General features: G+C 46.1%; 1 protein-coding gene across 1 annotated transcript in view; it reads left to right on the top strand.

Annotated features, from left to right (window-relative positions):
• The first annotated feature begins 6,070 nt into the window (after window positions 1-6,070).
• Window positions 6,071-19,800, top strand: part of LOC120029063 (mitogen-activated protein kinase kinase kinase 10-like) — a 38,001-nt gene continuing 24,271 nt past the window's right edge. Inside the window, exon 1 of the mRNA XM_038974364.1 lies at window positions 6,071-9,175. Coding sequence (XP_038830292.1) covers window positions 8,176-9,175 — 1,000 coding nt within the window. The 5' untranslated portion in view covers window positions 6,071-8,175. The remainder of the gene's footprint in view (window positions 9,176-19,800) is intronic.

Raw genomic sequence — 19,800 nt, 5'->3', positions numbered from 1 at the left:
CCTTCTGGCCTGCTTTGGAGGCACCATCTGCATCATCTCTGGCCTGAGCTACCTGGCTGCCAGGCTGCTGAAGCAGGTACTGGACCTGACCCCCGTGGATGACATCCTAGATGATCCCATCCCATTTCTACCTCGCTCCCAGAGCTGCTATGATATTTATTTGGTGCCACGGCTGTTCCTGAAGTCTGGGCAGGCCACGCCAGAGCTGAATGAGACCCCAGCGGTACTTGATGTTGAGAGGCCAGAAAGCTCAGGAAGTAAGAATGGACGTGCTGAATAGGGACAGGAAGAAGAAGTCTCTGTTGATTCGGGTACCAACTCCACTGATTGTAAAAGGGGATCAGCCAGGTGAGTGGATCAGCCTCACTTGTTATGTTAAGCAAAGCGACCACACTTAAAGTATTCGGGTGTAATGAAATGTTTTATAACATAGTCAAGTTTACCTGTTATAAATGGTAGTTAAAGAGAAAATTTCCCCTCTCACAGGTTCCTGGTCTTGTGCTCTCCATTTGGTTAAAACTGTAGAGAAGTAAGTGAATCTGGAGAATGAGCTAATGGAAGGGTCACGAGAATGGGTCAAGTCTCACACACCATTCAAGACTCCCACCAGACACACTTCTTCTAGACTGGACCGTGGTTCCACACGGCTTCCTCCCCAACTCAGTGCTGCGTAACTGGAAGCCGAAGCAGGAGCCATCCAAGGCCCTGTTGCCAAAGGAGGCCAAAGCCCTTCGGATAACATTCTTGCAGTCAGAGGAGGAACCAGAGCACTCACCAGTAGTCACTGTCATCCTCGCTAAGGCCAAAGAAGCAAGACTCAACAAACCAATCCGCATGCCTAAACTGCTTGACACCCCAACCGAGTATGAATCCCCACCCGAAGACGAGGAAGATGATACTGGTGACGGAAATGAGCTTCTGAAGAATATCTCCGAGAGCCTATGACGTTGACCTGATGTTGACCATGGAGGGTATGGACAGTGATGTCTGTGCGAACTGCACATAGGCCCTGCTCAGCATGTTCCAGACCTACGCCATCCCTCCAGAGATCATAAAGAACCTCACCTTCTGCCTCGTGAAACATATTCAGAAGGGGAATCCCCACTGGAAACGCCTGGGGGGGTCCATGAAGAACCTGGATCAGGTAGATCACTTCCAGGACAAACACCTTTACTTGCTGGCGGAGGTTCTCCTAGACCCAGCGGTGGACCTGCGGGAGATGGCCAAGTACATCTTGAGCCGGGTCTACAGCACTGAGAACAAGACCAGCTTGCTGAATATAATGCATGCCAATGAAGACGTACCCAAGATCTAATCTAAGGAACTGAGAGTGATTGACATTTCACAAATCAACCAGTTTTGTTAGCAAGAGTCCTATTTATGATTTGTTTGTGTATTTCCCCTCCCAACCCCTTCTCACAACCACAGGCTCCATAAACAGCTAGATAGAAAACTGTCTTGATGATCTGGAGCACAAAAGATCTACAGATGCTCCCACCAAATCCATCGGCAGAAGGCTGTCCAGGTCATATTTTACACAGGGACTCCAGTACGGTTTGCTTTTTTTCCCCCCAGTGTCATTTTGAAACTGAACATTTGGGTTATACTCTGTTTCAGTTCATTTCAATAGAGGAAATGTATTTGACATGCAATTTGATTTACCTCCCCCTCCCTTTCTTCTCTCTCTCCTCAGGGCCCTTCTTGGAGTTCACAGCAAAGGACACAGGCTCTCCAAGCCCAGAGTAAGGTACCATTTGTGGATCTATGAGGCCCAATATGACTGTCATAACCTGTGCATTTGTTAAATGGCTTATATATTATTGTCAACACGTTACTTCCAGTGCACAATGGCAATGTTCATCATTTACATGACGTCTTTTTACTGTATTACAAACATATAATATTATTTTCAAACTAGTTCCTCAATATGCTATGAAAGTGAACACAGTGACTGACTGGTTCCCAAGCTGACTGGTTCTCTTCTTGTACCCAGGGCGCTTAGCTACCACTCTCATCCCTCAGTACCCAATCAGGCCTCTGCTTTCCAGGGCAGTGCTGCTGGTGCTAACTAAACAGGCAGCGTCTGCCGATGGAAAAATTCAGATTTTAATCAGGGGGAAGCAAATGCTGATTTTCTGCCCTAATTAGTAATCTGCGTGTTTCATGGAGAGAAACCCTGGAAGTCTTTAGATGTGTTGGGTGATGGTGTGGCAAGACACGATTCATCAAGTAATAGTTTATTTTTGTATATTTATTTAATATATTATTTTTAGCTTCATCATTATCAGTCTCACCCCTATTTCTCCCATCCCTTTCGTTCTCCTCTCTTTTTTCTATTTTACTGTCTATTTCTGCCTCTCACTCTCTGTAAACAGATCACATGTGGACTCCTGACCTCCCACTTATGAGGTCCCTTGGGCTTACCCATGAATCTTCTCCCCCGAAAGAGGAGCCAGGCCTCAGCCTGCCAAGCGGCGACCTCAAGTGCCCACAGCGCCCACACCAAAGAAATGCCGCAAATTCTCTCTGTCCACAGCCAGGTGGGACAGCATTGTGGAGGTCCCTGAGAAAGTACACGTACAAGTCTATGACTCCACCCTCATAGACCTCTACAAGAACTCCAAGCCCCGTAAGCAGTTGTGCAGCCAGCTCCCCACCATCAAGGCCCCCAGTGACTCTGGGTGAGCTCCATGGGGATGAGCAAGGAGTCTGGTGCAGCTTCCAGACAGCCCACAACACTTCAGACTGGAGCCCATCAAGGGTAAGAGGGACTCCAACTGGAGGGAGAGCCTGTTCAAGCTTGTATCCCAATATGGCTTCCGCTCCACAAGGGCCAGACTGTCCGCTCTTGGCCCTCTGGATGTCCCAGGGGCTGCCCAGCTCTACCCCTGCACCCTGTCCCCTCTTCAGACCAGGGAGGCCGGCCAGGTGTCCCTGGGCCAGAGGGTGGTGCGGAATATCATCATTGGAAAAGCCCCCCTCCCAGTTCCACCATGGGCTGCCCCTGCCCTGGCAGCTCAACAGCCACACCATGGACCCCTCTGGAGAGCATGTATGGGAGGCTGGAGGTGGACTGGGTGAGGGAGCCAATGGAGCCCCATAGAGCAGTGGTTCTTAACCTTGTTGGAGGTACTGAACCCCACCAGTTTCATATGCACATTCACCGAACCCTTCTTAATTGGAAAAATAAAATGTGATTTCTTTTCAAATTCAAAACATAGGTATATATTTTACTGGTGCACAAAATGAACCGTGCATCAACATCAACACCGTGTGTTCAAAGAACAAAATCATCAAAACATGATTTTCACACACAAACAAAAACATAATAATGAATATTTACTGCAAATCAGTGTGACTTCTGCTGTTGCCTTTCAGAGACCAGTTCAGAAAGGCGCGGCTTCACCTTGGCAAGTGCCACTCTCATGTCATTTTCGCAACAAAGTCTGTTCCTTTTCTTCGTTTTTATGTCCAGCATCCTCGAAAAGGATTGCTCGCAAAGATATGTTGTAACAAACGGTATGAAAATCTCCAGAGCTTTCTTAGCAATAACAGGGTACGTTACCATTTGTTGACACCAAAACGTTGAAAGCGTTGTTGTTCTGAAGAGTTGCTGTTGAACCTGGCTCTGCTGAATTTCAATGATTTCATCGAGGTATTCATCATTGACATCTGTTGTCTCAACACTAAACGTGAACGGCTGTCTCACCCATGCTGGATATGACTCTCTTGTAGGGAAGAATCCGTCGAGAGACTTTGCAAGCTCATCTAAGTGCATGGCAATTGCTTGCTTCAGTTCCGCGGGTACAGAAATGTCTCCGATTCCAGATACATCTTCGATCTTACTTACACAGTCGTCCAGCAGGGGAAAGTTTGCGAAGTTATCGTTCTCTGTTCGTCGTTTCCATAACGGTAGCTTTTTTTGAAAAGCCTTCAGGTTTTCCTCCGCTTCGATGATGTTGACTCCACCGCCCTGCATCTTTTGATTGAGATGATTGAGAGCTGCGAAGATATCAGCCATGTACACTAAAATCAGCCATGTACACTAAAATGAGAATGAACTTGGTGCTCTTGCAAAAACAGGGCTAATTCCACACGCACAGCAAAAACACGATTCAGCACCTGTCCCCGGGATAACCACCGAACGTTAGAATGGTACAGAAGTACCTCGAATTCAGAGCCCATTTCTTTACACAGCTCACTGAAGATGCGGTGCCTCAGAGCACTAGTTCGCACATAGTTCACCCATTCCACTACAATTTTTAATACTTCTGCCAGTTTTGGAGGCAAGGTTTTTGTTGCCAACGCATGCCTGTGCAGAATACAATGCGTAATAATGATGTGTGGTGCATCGGCTTTCACTAGCGCACCAAAACCAGACTTTCTTCCCAGCATGACTGGAGCTCCGTCCGAACAAACTGCAGAAACCATATCCCACGAAAGATTGTTGTCTTTGAAGAAGTCATCCACAAGTTTCTTCACATCGGCTGCCTTAGTTGTTGTTGTAAGAGGCTTACAAAATAAAAAATCTTCCTTTATCACGTTGTCTTTCACATAGCGCATGAATACAGCAAGCTGGCTTAGATTGGAAACGTCTGTTGTCTCGTCGAGTTGAAGGCTGAATTTTGCCGGGCTTGAAATCAGATCTGCAACTACTTGAGCCAAGATGTCTTTGCTCATGTCCTCTATTCTGTCGCTGATGGTGTCATTTGAAAGAGGAATTTGGGATAACTTAACTTCAGCCTCTTTTCCCAGCATGATATTCGCCATCTTCAACACAGCTGGTTTTATGAGTGTTTCACCAATGGTGTGTGGTTTGCCCTGCTTTGCGATCAAGTAAGCAACTTCGTACGATGCTGTGAGGATCGGTTTGTTGATGCTGTGAGGATCGGTTTGTTGATGGGTACAAAGCCGAGAACAGGCAGAGTAGCCTTTTCATCAAATCTGGCTCTCTTCACCTTGAATTCAGCGAGCGTTGTGTTCTTGTATTTTCCATCTCCATGCAGCTTAAGGAAGTGTTCTCTTAGTTTTGCCGGTGCTAGACTAGAATTGCTCAACTTGGCATTGCAAATCATGCAGTTAGGACGCTGACTCCCATCACGTTCCGTTATACATGTGAATCCATATTGTACATATTCGTCCGACCACTTTTTTTGCTCGACATAGTAAGTATGAAGGGATTAAAATATTAAGAAAGAAATCACAAGACGTACCATCACGACAGTCACAAGTCGACTACTGAGCGCACCAAGTTCCCTGCAGCACAGATAGGCCAAGCGATGTAGCGTGATCACCTGCAGCCAATGATGGCCAAGCGGGGCGTGTCATCACGAATCATATGAGTCGGATGTGTGTCTTGACCTCCGCCGAACCCCTGAGACTGACTCACCGAACCCCTGGGGTTCGATCGAACCCAGGTTAAGAACCACTGCCATAGAGGGAAGGTGCAGAAAGTGAAGCTGCCCCCGATAATGTCTATGTGTCATCCATCCTAATCACCAGGGGGCAGTGTGGGGCCATTTAGTCAGTGTTATGTTGTATTGTCTCCGGATATCTGCGTGATAAACATCTACCAAATTGTGATGGAATTGTAATGCATTAAGCTTGTTGTAAGTTGCAATAAAATATAGCTGTATACATTCCTAGAGAGTATGCTGTGTAATAGTTGGAGACACACACATACATGCTCTCTCACACAAGCGCACATGGCACACACATGCTACACAGTGTTGTACACACACCATGAAAAACTATTTCAACCCACTGATCCACAAAGCATCAGCCCAATGACCTAGGTTAACTGACAATGACCAGTATAGGCCGTTGTTGTACAGTCAATCAATGCCTTAACTTTAAAGGTTATCCATAAAAATAAGTCTTACAGATAGACTATTTTAAACCCTGATTTGTTATAATCAAAATGAAGCAAAAGTTAATTTGGTCGTCCAAGCTATGTCCATAATTATGAGATATAAAAGCATATGTGGATGTAGGCTACTCAAGAAACTACACTACCCAGAATACAACGGCATATTCCACCCCCAGTCCAGCCGGTGTATTTGGATACAAAGTCAGCCTAGAGACTGACAGCTCCGTCTAGAAATGGCACGTCTTTTGGAGAAAAAAGCGATTTGATTGTGAAGGACAAGTGGCCAACCGACTGACCCAGATGAGCAAGGACTCCAAGACTATTCATTTTGTGGAATTGGATTATGGGATCTGATGGTGGATATTTGGATGCGATCACACGCCCATGCGACAATGTCAATGGATGTTGTGATGAACAGTGGCCAGGCTTTTTTTCCGTAAATATTTGAATATTTCATATTTGGTTTATTTGAACCAGAAGACGAGACGCAATATACACATAAAGACAGGATTCTAATTCAATTGTGCACTAAAAGGAAGGATTAGGCTTTTATTAGACCCGTTACATTATTATTATTATTGTTGTTATTATTATTGCCTCGAGGATGGTGCATCTGTCTACCAAAACCAAAGAAAACACGTTACTGTAGAGGATTAATCGCCTTGTCTTTATCACGTCAACTCGGATCAGAGATACACAAATATTTGCAATTGGACTTACAGTCAAATGCTTTCACAAAACACATAATGTATTATTATTGTTGGCTATTTCGTTCTCTGACATAGCGTGTGAAGGTGTCGAAAAGCGAGCAGGTGCGGGACCTTTGATCACAAATAACTGAAATGTGCAACATTGTGTCCATATAACTAGACATGGCTATTGCTTATGATTACAAATGTTTCAGATGTTATGAATGAGCATCGTCTTATAGCCTACAAAATGAACGCGAGATAATTATGGCTAAAACAGACTGTTCTGTACACATTGTATGTATATGTTTCTGTCGCGAGAACTCGCGCATTCGCGAATGCTCACTGTATCGTGTTTATTGAAACGTTACAGTGCGCAGAACTTAGGCCGGACAATGTAACAAGACGAAGGATCAATCATTGATGTTCGCTGACTACAAAGGTGCAAAATGTACAGTCTCTCCATGATGTTGGCCTGAATACTGTCCGCCGTAATTCCCCATCTAAAAATGGAGGAGTAGGCTTTTTAAGAACATTAAACGGGCGTATACGTTTATCGATGTAGGCGTGCAGGATTTAGACGAGGCAGCAGCAAAGTAGGGAAATAGTTCAATCGTTATTTCAACGAAATACGACGTCAAGACAAGTGTCTTTCATCGCTGTTAAAAAGCCAATGACCCTGTAATAACGAGATGTCAGACAAGCGATATTCTTCTGCGCTGTGCTTGATTGGAAATAACAACGATCCTTGCTCAGAGGATGTTAAACTATACAGATGAAACTATTTTGAATACAAATGTTTTGTTACATGTGGTGCAATTGATTTATAAATAGCCGATTTAGATGTGTGATCTCCTTTAACTGTCGTGTAGCTTCCTCACTGTTTTTGGCCTCTCATAATCCTCAGGGAGAGGAGTTTGCCTCTTTAAATCTCTGTGTCAGGATCTGTTCTCAATGAGGCGAAATGAAGTGCAGCGTTGGCCATGAATTTATTAATCAGGGCAAAAAATTCAAGGTAATAAACATGGTCAGACACCAGAATAAACTTTTGTGGTCAACTCAGACCATCCAGCTCTTGCTGAGTCTTGAGAGGGATACAGTAAATAAAATCTGTAGTCTAATATGAAATAGCAATAGATGCTTTGAGGATCATAAGCCCCCCACAGCCCCACTACAGTAGTCGTAAAAGCAGTGTGGGATGTTACAGAGACCCATGTTCAGATCCTGAGCATGCTCTCCTGAGCAGCACAAAGCTATCCCATCCACAAGAACCTCATCTCACAGTACTGAAGAGGGAACACATGGTCTACTTTGGGATTTTCCCAGGCCAGCCTTGACTCTCTGGTAGCTTTCTAGAACATACATGGGAGAATAATCAGTCGCCTCGCTCAGGGATAGCCATGGGTCACCCCAAAGTGAACTCGTAGGTATACATGTTAAATACACACTGCATTATACATGGTAATACAGACTGCTACACACACATGATTGGTGACAGGAACTGGAACTACCCCAGTAAACGGGGACGGTGATGGGACAGTGGAGCTTTGGCCTGCCTGTCCACTGATCTGTCACTCCTCTGGTTAAGGAGGCCTGGATTCGGCTGATGGGCCCTGCATGGATTTTGTGTGTGAGTTGACAGAGGGCAGGCCCACACCGCTGACCAGCAGCCGGGCAGCCATGGACCCGTATGCCAGAGCGAGCAGCACAGCAGCCCCCCTGCCCTGCACCAACTGTGGGGGCTGCTGCGACCCTCCTCCCCCTGGCCTCGTGCTCGCTGGTCCCCTTGGCCCCCCTTATGGCCCCCCTCTCTCCTCCATGCCCCCGCACATGACCCCCGCTCCCCCGGTGTGTGCTGCTACAGCTGTCCAGTCTGAGAATGGCAGCAGCTGGAACTCCTCCTCTGGTTCTTCAGACTCCCACCCTGGCCACCAGGGCGGCTCTACCACCTCCAACCCCTACTGGACGGCCGTGTTTGACTACGAGGCCACGGCAGACGAGGAGCTGACCCTGCGGCGCGGGGACCTCCTGGAGGTCCTCTCCAAGGACTCCAAAGTGTCCGGGGACGAGGGCTGGTGGACGGGCAAGATCCAAGACAAGGTGGGCATCTTCCCATGCAACTACGTTACTCGGAGGGACGCCGGCAGCTACCCGCAGCTAACCCCAGGAGGGCTGGTGGCGGGTGGGGTGCCTGAGGGGTGCCCCCTGGAGATCGACTTCACGGAGCTGGTGCTGGAGGAGGTGATCGGGGCGGGGGGGTTTGGGAAGGTGTATAGGGGGATGTGGCAAGGGGAGGAGGTGGCAGTTAAAGCTGCCAGGCAGGACCCTGACGAGGACATTAGCGCCACAGCTGAAAGCGTACGACAAGAGGCCAGGCTTTTCTGGATGCTCAGACACCCCAACATCATCAACCTGATAGGGGTGTGCCTGCGAGAGCCCAACCTCTGCCTGGTGATGGAGTACGCCCGCGGGGGGGCCCTGAACAGAGCCCTAGCTGGGAAGAAGGTACCCCCCAGGGTGCTGGTGAACTGGGCCGTGCAGATCGCCACGGGGATGGACTACCTGCACAATCAGACCTTTGTACCGGTTATACACAGAGACCTCAAGTCGAGCAACAGTGAGTATGCCAACACTCGTTTCCCACTCCAGTCTGCAATCGCAAAGATATTGTTTCTGACCCATTCGCTCCAAATGAGTCCTTTCCTATTTCATGTCAAATATAAAACATTTGGGGGGAAATCACACTCAGAATTTGAATGTGTTAATTCTTTCCGTTGGTTTGTTTGCATGTTGAATCAGCCAGTCATACACAGTTGATTGCCTCATAGGTTGTAGACAGACTGTATTGTTGCCTATTTTAGTCCCAGTCTCCAGTTAAGGGCAGTATAGTATATGAAATTAATTTAACAGAGGATGGATGAGTGGACACTTACAGAATGTACAGTACAATACATACTGTTAACCCTTGTGTTGATGGGTTCATTTAAGTGTGTGGATGAAATTAAATTGAGAGGTTTTCTGTTTGACACACAGACAGTTGAGTTGAGGATGACAGGGTAAGACCAGCCCTGGAGAGCTGGCTCTCTCTGCCATCTTTCCCCTGTCATTTATTCCCTCCTCCTCCGATCCTCTCCTCTCATCCTCCTCTTTCTACCACCCCTCCTCAAGGAGAGCAGTTCTGCTCTGCAGCTCGCCAAGCTATTTTTGGTCCTTTGTGCTACTTGCTGTTTAAAGTCACAGTTGTTGGTGTATTGGGGGGGGGGTACACTGTGTGTTTGTCTGTGTTAGTGTGTGTGTGTGTGTACGTGGGCCTCTCTCTGTGTGTGTGACGTGAGTATGGGGGATGGGGTGTAGAGATACGAGTTGAGGCTACAGGATGCTGAGTCCAGAGATCTTTGAAGGCGAGAGACGATCTGGAGGGTCTGTAGCTTAAAAACACCCGGCTCACAGATCTTCCATAATGTTCCTAATCTCTCCCTGGTTTGTGAAGCTGTGATGTAGAGAGAGCCGCCATATGAAAAGCTGCCCCTTCCTCAGTAGCTGTAATGATAGGGATCAGATGGGTATTGGATGGCGAAGCCTTGGCAACAACACAGAGCTGCCTTCACGACACTGTGTTGTGTTGAGTCATCCAGCTGTCAGCATCCCTGCGCAAATGTCAATTCCTTCACTCGGAATTATTCCGTGTGAAAAGATGATTTCAAAGGAGGGTCTCAATCTGCCAAGCCGTCTCATTTCTCTGCGTCCCGTTTAAAAAAAATGCTAAAGTATTCAGGTATGTGATCAGACGGTGACGTAAAGATGAACGTTTACATCACCTCGGTGAAGCCCGGAGGGAGAGATGAAGAGAGAGGAGAAAGGAAAGGAAGAGAGAGAGAGAGGGAAGGAAGGAAGCGAAAGAGATGGCGAGAGAGGAGAGGTCACAAAGACAAGGGAGGACAGAGAGGGAGAAGAAAGATAGAGAAATAGAAGGTGAGAGAGATTGGGGAGGTAGAAGGAGAGGGATAGAGAGAGAGAGAGGGGGATAAACAGTGGTTCATCTTAGTTTAGGGTTACACCTCAGCTCATTGTCCAGGTGTACAGGTCTCAGATATCCTCTTCAAACCGCCGCCCGTTTGGCATCACTGCGGTTACGGAGAAGCTTTAGGCCCCACAGCTTCTCTGTTTCTTCCCCACCAATCTGGCTGGCCCTCAAACCTCTCCTCTTCCCACTCACTGTATTTGTAGTGTGTGTGTTTGTGTGTGTTTCTGCCTTTCTCTCCGTGTTGTTGTTTGCAAGGCTGAGGCTAGAGTAGTGAGCCTGACTGTCTAACTGGGATAATCTGATTACGGTGACCTCCTTAGAGTGATGTGACAGCGGGTGTTTGTGGGTTGGCAGGTCGCTGTCCCGTGTTCCCCTTTAGCCGTACCTGTCACACTGATCCAGAATCAGCCCACTCTCTCAGTGGCGCACAATCCTCCTTGGGTCATATGATTCAGGGCAAGAGTGTGCTGGCTCTCATGCCAGCAGCAAAATCTAAATAAATATGAATATAACTGTTATAACAGTTTATAAGCACACATAGTAGGAGGACTCAGAGAAGTGAACAATCACGTCATTAACAACACATTTCTCAAAAACATGGCCCCAGTTGATAGCCATTCAATTAAAAACAGGTGATTTGACCAAGTTGAAATCCAACCTGCCCTAGATAATGGGTCTTCAGAAAGAGGTCTTGGAAACTCTACCCTGGGATGGCTAACGTGTCTGCTGCCACTGCATTGAGTTGTACAGTATATGGGCATGACTCAGCATCGGGTAAGAAAATACTGTACCACTGATCACCTGGCTACTGTAACACACATAGAAATATAATCGATAGAACAGACCTCCCCATTCAAATCAATGATGCTATAATGGGTGGACTAGCAGCGGGTTAGAGGTTCTAAGCCCTTTCTATAGATTATATTACTATGGACACACACTGGTCAGATAGACCCCTCTATACTGCAGAGGTAGGTGCGTTATATAACCTATGTTCTGTTCTGTTAATTACTGATGTCCCCTTTATGAATGAAGTACCCGTGGTCATGTGCAGTGTTGCTCTAAGTTATTCTTGTACTAACTAGATTTATTAAATGTGAAGCTCCAGTTCACTTCCTTGTATTTGGAGTCTTTCTTATTATATAAATGAGTAATAAGAGCTAAGACACTACAACCTACATGACTGTGTCCCAATAATCTTACTGTATACAGATATATACAGTTGAAGTTGGAAATTTACATACACTTAGGTTGGAATCATTAAAACTAGTTTTTCAACCACTCCACAAATTTCTTGTTAACAAACTATAGTTTTGGCAAGTCGGTTAGGACATCTACTTTGTGCATGACACAAGTAATTTTTCCAACAATTGTTTACAGACAGAGTATTTCACTTATAACTCACTGTATCACAATTTCAGTGGGTCAGAAGTTTACATACACTAAGTTGACTGCGCCTTTAAACAGCTTGGAAAATTCCAGAAAATGATGTCATGGCTTTAGAAGCTTCTGACAGGCTAATTGACATTATTTGAGTCAATTGGAGGTGTACCTGTGGATGTATTTCAAGGCCTACCTTCAAACTCAGTGCCTCTTTGCTTGACATGGGAAAATCAAAAGAAATCAACCAAGACCTCAGAAAAAAAACTGTAGACCTCCACAAGTCTGGTTCATCCTTGGGAGCAATTTCCAAACGCCTGAAGGTACCACGTTCATCTGTACAAACAATAGTACCTAAGTATAAACACCATGGGACCACGCAGCCGTCATACCGCTCAGGAAGGAGACGCGTTCTGTCTCCTAGAGATGAACGTACTTTGGTGCGAAAAGTGCAAATCAATCCCAGAACAACAGCAAAGGACCTTGTGAAGATGCTGGAGGAAACAGGTACAAAAGTATCTATATCCACAGAAAAACGAGTCCTATATCGACATAACCTGAAAGGCCGCTCAGCATGGAAGAAGCCACTGCTCCAAAACCACCATAAAAAAGCCAGACTACGGTTTGCAACTGCACATGGAGACAAAGATCGTACTTTTTGGAGAAATATCCTCTTGTCTGATGAAACAAAAATAGAACTGTTTGGCCATAATGACCATCGTTATGTTAGGAGGAAAAAAGGGGAGGCTTGCAAGCCGAAGAACACCATCCCAACCGTGAAGCACAGGGTTGGCAGCATCATGTTGTGGGGGTGCATTGCTTCAGGAAGGACTGGTGCACTTCACAAAATAGATGGCATCATGAGGCAGGAAAATTATGTGGATATATTGAAGCAACATCTCAAGACATCAGTCAGGAAGTTAAAGCTTGGTCGCAAATGCGTCTTCCAAATGGACAATGACCTCAAGCATACTTACAAAGTTGTGGCAAAATGGCTTAAGGACAACAAAGTCAAGGTATTGGAGTGGCCATCACAAAGCCCTGACCTCAATCCTATAGAAAATTTGTGGGCAGAACTGAAAAAGCGTGTGCGAGCAAGGAGGCCTACAAACCTGACTCAGTTACACCAGCTCTGTCAGGAGGAATAGGCCAAAATTCACCCAACTTATTGTGGGAAGCTTGTGGAAGGCTACCCGAAACATTTGACCCAAGTTAAACAATTTAAAGGCAATGCTACCAAATACTAATTGAGTGTATGTAAACTTCTGAGCCACTGGGAAAGTGATGAAAGAAATAAAAGCTGAAATAAATAATTCTCTCTACTATTATTCTGACATTTCACATTCTTAAAATAACTAATTTTTACGAGGATTAAATGTCAGGAATTGTGAAAACCTGAGTTTAAATTTATTTGGCTCAGGTGTATGTAAACTTCCGACTTCAACTGTATGGTTGCTTCTGTCCCATGACCCAGCAACCACTGATAGGTGAAAGGACTGGACAGATACCCATCTCTGAGGATTCACCAATCAAGTCCTTTTATAGAGGAGTCGATAAGAAGGAAAGGAACCAAGGAAATACCATTAAAAACCCATGTTTGTAGCCTCTGTTGGGAGTTTTTGTGACAGCTGTTTGAGAATTAAGATACTGAACAAGAGGCTGTTATACTGTATATAGGCATCATAAAGATGGGGGTGGGTGGTTGACGTTACCTGCTGCTGTTTTGAGTGCTGTCACTTCAAATGGAAAGCAAGTTGACACGTTCAACAGTCACCTGAATAGTGGGGCCTTGTGTCTGCAAGCTGGCATGTCCAGTTTTTAATTGTTTCCCCCCCCCCCTCTGGATAATTCAGCATTTATTACAGGAACTAGTAACTTGGATATTACTCAGTTAGATGGAGTTGGACCGAAATGTTGAGTATCATCATCTTACATTTAGGTATCCTTCAGTTATGATATGAATACATGTCCCATAATTGCTACTTATGGGATTAGTGCATGGCGTGCCACTGAAAAGCGTTTGAATGTGTGTTTGTTTAGGAAAGGATTAGCGTTATGGCTAGCAGTAGCTACTAATCCCCATCAGAGATAGGCTAGCCTAGCTGACGGTCGGTGGATAACTAGGGCTGGACTCTCTCTGAGTAGCCTGTCTTTCTGGCTTCTCCCACACACAGAAAGCGGGACGTTGCTGCTAGAAGAGCCATCACAGATTGACTTGATTCATCGTCATGGCAGGAGTCGGAAAATATTGTCCAGCACCAGAACACCTGATTCAACCAATGAATGAATCAATCAAGGGCCCTGTCTGAATGTTTTAGAAATGCATCCTCCGTTCCTCACTGAATGTATCACTGAGAGTAGTCATCAAATCAAATCAAATCAATTTATATAGCCCTTCTTACATCAGCTGATATCTCAAAGTGCTGTACAGAGTAGTGTGTTTGCGCACGCATGTCTTTGTATGTACGTGTGTGTGTGTGTGTGTGTGTGTGTGTGTGTGTGTGTGTGTGTGTGTGTGTGTGTGTGTGTGTGTGTGTGTGTGTGTGTGTGTGTGTGTGTGTGTGTGTGTGTGTGTGGAGGTGGGACAGAGGGACACGGTGGTGCTCGCTAGCTAGGGCAGGGAACACTCACTGGGAGTGCAGCAACAATGACCCCATTCTCACACAACAAGCCAAGACAGAGCTGGGCTCACAATGACAGGAGTCACTGAGGGGAAGGGGGCGCGGAGGACGGAGGACGCAGAGACGGAGGGAGTGAGGTCGACTGCAGACCTTGAATGGCAGGACGGAGGGACGGATGATAGAGAAAAGGAGGAGGAATGTGCTTTCTGTAGAGTAGGCCCTGCGGGCTAGGTTGGGGGAGGGAGGGATACAGGGATGGAGAAAGTGGTGGGGATGGGGTCAGTTGGCGATGCGGTCAGAGTGTTCTACAGAATCAACGTCGTACAGTTCCTCTAGTACCGCTCTTTCTACTCCACACATCTGTATGTTCCCAACCAAAACACCTCACCAATCAACCAATGGTGGTGGACTAATTAGTTGAACATAGTAATTGGTTGTAAAGAGAACTAGCTGACAGACAAATGAATAAGGTCAAATGAGGCCTGTCCTGTGAGTAGTAGTGTCAGTATGTTCTGTCTTACTACTGTTTTGGCTCTGAGTAAGGCCATGGACTCAGCACAGGCACCGTGAGAACAGGGACATACTGCAAACAGATGTTTGTATTCCCTCTCTGTTAAGCTCAGTTAGACCCCTTCAGTTGATAAACATGATGAAAGCGCCACACAGAGAGAACAGGGGAGAGGGGTAGAGGGATAGAGAATGGCAGAGAGATAGAGGGATAGAGAATGGCAGAGGGATAGAGGGATAGAGAATGGCAGAGAGATAGAGGGATAGAGAATGGCAGAGGGAAAGAGGGATAGAGAGTGGAGGGAGATGGATAGAGAGTGGAGGGAGATGGATAGAGAGTGGAGGGAGATGGATAGAGAGTGGAGGGAGATGGATAGAGAGTGGAGGGAGATGGATAGAGAGTGGAGGGAGATGGATAGAGAGTGGAGAGAGATGGATAGAGAGTGGAGGGAGATGGATAGAGAGTGGAGGGAGATGGATAGAGAGTGGAGGGAGATGGATAGAGAGTGGGAGAGAGATAGAGAGTGGGAGAGAGATAGAGGGATAGAGAGTGGGAGAGGGATAGAGAGAGATAGAGGGATAGAGAGTGGGAGAGGGATAGAGGGATAGAGAGAGATAGAGGGATAGAGAGAGATAGAGGGATAGAGAGTGGGAGAGGGATAGAGAGTGGAGGGAGAGGGATAGAGAGTGGAGGGAGAGGGATAGAGAGATAGAGAGAGATAGAGGGATAGAGAGTGGGAGAAAGATAGAGGGATAGAGAGTGGGAGAAAGATAGAGGGATAGAGAGTGGGAGAGGGATAGAGGGATAGAGAGAGATAGAGGGATAGAGAGTGGGAGAGGGATAGAGAGTAGGAGAGGGATAGAGGGATAGAGAATGGGAGAGGGATAGAGGGATAGAGAATGGCAGAGAGAGGAGAGGGATAGAGAGTGGGAGAGAGATAGAGGAATAGAGAGTGGGAGAGAGATAGAGGGATAGCGAGTTGGAGAGAGATAGAGGGATAGCGAGTGGGAGAGAGATAGAGAGTGGGAGAGGGATAGAGGGATAGAGAGTGGGAGAGGGATAGAGAGTGGGAGAGGGATAGAGTGGGAGAGGGATAGAGAGTGGGAGAGAGATAGAGAGAGGAAGAGGGATAGCAGGGGAAAGTAGAATAGCTCAGTGTGTCTGAAATGACACCGATCAATGGTCAGTCAGATTGCAACACACACACACACACACACACACACACACACACACACACACACACACACACACACACACACACACACACACACACACACACACACACACACACACACACACACACACACACACACACACACACACACACACACACACACACACTGGTACTGTCTACACAGGTCAATAAACAGATAAGAGATGAGGCCAATGGAGGACACAGGTCACACTACACAGCTTCCCAACCCCATGGCCTTCTCTAGAGTTTCCGCTCATTCAATGATTTGAGGAATTTGGCATGTATTCAGGTACATCCTAGTTGCTCATTTCCCTGCATTCATAACATTCCCAGAATGCCAGCATACATACTGTACAGTACCCAGTTAACAGGGCAACCATGGCACCCAGCCTCCCTCTGCCAGCCTCACGCGACAACAGAGCAACAACAGAGAGCGCACGCTGCACACAGACGCACGCACGTACGAATGCATGCACACGTACAGATGCTCGCACGCTCATGCCAGAAAGCTGGCACAATGCACATTGGCCAGGCTGTGTGTGGCGACTGCTGTTGGAAGGGCATTGTTGCTGGCCAGGCTAGCACTGGGCCTAGGGCTCCAGGGGACTGGGGGGGAGGGGGACTTGAAGAAGGGGGCTTTGCACTGTGTGTCCCCTGAGTCAGAGTTCTTGACCAGCCATAGTACAGTAGAGGACACACTGTGCTATACTGTGTGTACTCTTTGAAAACAAAGGAGAATGTTATCATCCTATGTGTTATGATTACACTTGGACGTCACATATTACTGGTCAGAAACGATGTCCTGCTCATGTTTTTGCCTGTGTGTCCCGTGAGACAGTGGCCTAGCTAGGCTGAGAGGGTGTACATGAATATCAACTGACAAGCAAAGCAACTCTGGGCCCCATGGAAAGGTCATAAGCAGGGGACTGCTACTGCAGTTAGAGTAGGCCTCACGGGGATAAACTACAGTACAATATAGAACTGCGTTTTAGTCATTTAGCAGACGCTCTTATCCAGAGCGACTTACAGTAGTGAACGCCTACATTTTCATACTTTTTTACTGTACTGTTCCCCTGTGGGAATCAAACCCACAACCCTGGCATTGCTAACACCATTCTCTACCAGCTGAGCCACACGGGAACCAACCACTGGAACTGTGTGTCGACCTACAAAAGGTATAAAAAGACAGGCTGTTATAGAAGTAAAGGCTAATATACCGGTGTGAAATGAACATTGGACTGTGTTTGTGTGGCAAATCAAATCAAATCAAATCTTATTTGTCACATACACATGGTTAGCAGATGTTAATGCGAGTGTAGCGAAATGCTTGTGCTTCTAGTGTCAGCGTGTGTGCGTGTTGACCCGGCTCCGTTACAGAGCTTGGCGGATCTAAGACTAGCCTCTCAGTCCAGGCAAATGTATATGCATTTCCTGGTGTCGGATGGTTTCTATTTCAAAATAGACGGTACCGGAAGGTTCAAACGGATCGGTCCAAATGCTAAGAGGTGTCTTTTCTTCAGTTAAACCATGTCAATTTCACTCCTATATGTTTGAGGCGGTGGGTGAAATACGACTTGAATTCTAAACCCAATTGTACAAATATTGATGCAGTTCCTACTCCACATGCTTGGGGGAAAGCAGTCTCAATACCTCCATCCTTTATGAGAGCCAGGCTGCCTGGTCAAACGAATTTGGCAGTTGCATTTGTGTGGAGACAAAGTGAATGCCTCCAGGGTGAAACTGTGCCACTGCATGGCTCAGGATTAGAACCCAAATGGCCTCTGGTTATACGAATGGCGCCAACCAGGGGTATCAATGACATGGGAGCAGACTAGGTACAACCTCCATATCCAAGCAGGCAAAGTGCAGCAATTCTGGCTGTGATACAGTGGGTGCAGCATCCATTTTGCTGATGTTACCGGTATTCTGTAAATTACCATACATAGGAAGCGGGTGAGTTTCAAGTTTGGGGAGGCGAATTTTCACCCCCCAAAAAATGCATCTTTATAATAAAGTGTACCATGCATCAACGCATTTGAAGACTTATGTCATGTGATGAGTAGATTCTGTAATCATAATTTAGGCTAAAAATATGACTCAATCACCGTTCGCAAAAAAAGATGCGTGGCTGAGCGCGTATAACCGTAGAGTAGGCCTAAGTTATAGGGTATGTCAGATACATTTCTCCTTTCTTTGCTTTCTTTTTAAAACACATTTCATGCTATTCTACTACACTATAAAACTGGAGACGTGAGCAAAACCTTTTTTAAATACTACAAATGACAAGGTAGCCTACACTACTCTGCTGACACGGACAGACAGATCAATAACAACAACATTGTCTGATCTATATAATAGGCCTACGAGACACAATTAGAATATGACGCCCAACTAAACTACAGGAGGAAATTATTGTGCTCAAAAAAAAACCTTTTAAGTGGCACTGACCCAACAATGATAAAGAGTGAATATGGCAGTGAGCAGTGTACTCCCCGGGGATATGGCCGATGTTCTCCTCTGGTGCCAATGACAGACTGTTATTAAGTTGATCATTTTGATCAACTTCAACACAGATTAGAGTCTTTTCATTGGCGTCTCTTTACAGCAGTAGCCATTTGCGTTCCAAACTATCGTTTCCCGTGATTGTATTTTGAAATATTGCGACATGACTGGTTGGGCCTATGTACTTTTCACTGACTGTCGTAACCCGTTAATCGTAATACTTGGTATTTGCCTCGCACGCTGCCCAAAATGTGCACGCTGTCGTTCCTTCCGACTGTAGGCAATGCGACAGAAAACAATCCACTTTTTTAAAAAGAAGCTAATGAGCCTCTGTTGCCAAATCATGCTTTAGAAGCCTATTTCTGTATAGACAGTAGTAGGCTAATTAGACGACATAATTTTGGCAACTTAATTCAATTTACTTTAGGGAAAGCTTCCCCTAGCCTAATGGACCCGCCGGCTATGGTACCGTACACAGTTAAGAGCAGTGCCGTATACTGTACTTGTATCCCAGTGTAGTGTTTTGTGAGATGGGTTCGTGTTCTTGACTGATATATGGTTTCTCTTTAGAGTGTCAGAACAGGAATATGTGACAGAAAGAAAGACCTATGAGGGACATCAAGACATGAATAATATCCTACCAGAAAGATAAAAATAAGAAAAACTTCTCCCAGTCATCTCTTTCACTCCTTCACCCTTTTCATCGACTCTACTTCTCTCTTACTCACGCCATTAATCCTCTGCCCGTCTCACTCCATTTTCCTCGCCATCTTCCCCTTTTATTGCCCTCGCTTTCTCAACCCTCCTTTCCCCACTATCCTGTCTGCCAGTTTATTCCCATCCCTCTGCCCTTGCCCTCATTCCTGTCTCGCTCTTGTCATTTTCTCTCTTTCTTGCCTCCTTCCTTCCCTCTGATCTCCATCCCCTCCCCCACATCTCCTCAGACTCTCTGTCCCTTTCTTCTGTCCCTCTCCCTTAAAGGCTTCCCATCCGAAACAGTGTGTGATTAAAT

The sequence above is a fragment of the Salvelinus namaycush genome, chromosome 34 (genome assembly GCF_016432855.1).
Source record: "Salvelinus namaycush isolate Seneca chromosome 34, SaNama_1.0, whole genome shotgun sequence".
NCBI classification, from domain to species: Eukaryota; Metazoa; Chordata; class Actinopteri; order Salmoniformes; family Salmonidae; genus Salvelinus; species Salvelinus namaycush.
This window is presented reverse-complemented; position numbering and strand designations above follow the sequence as displayed.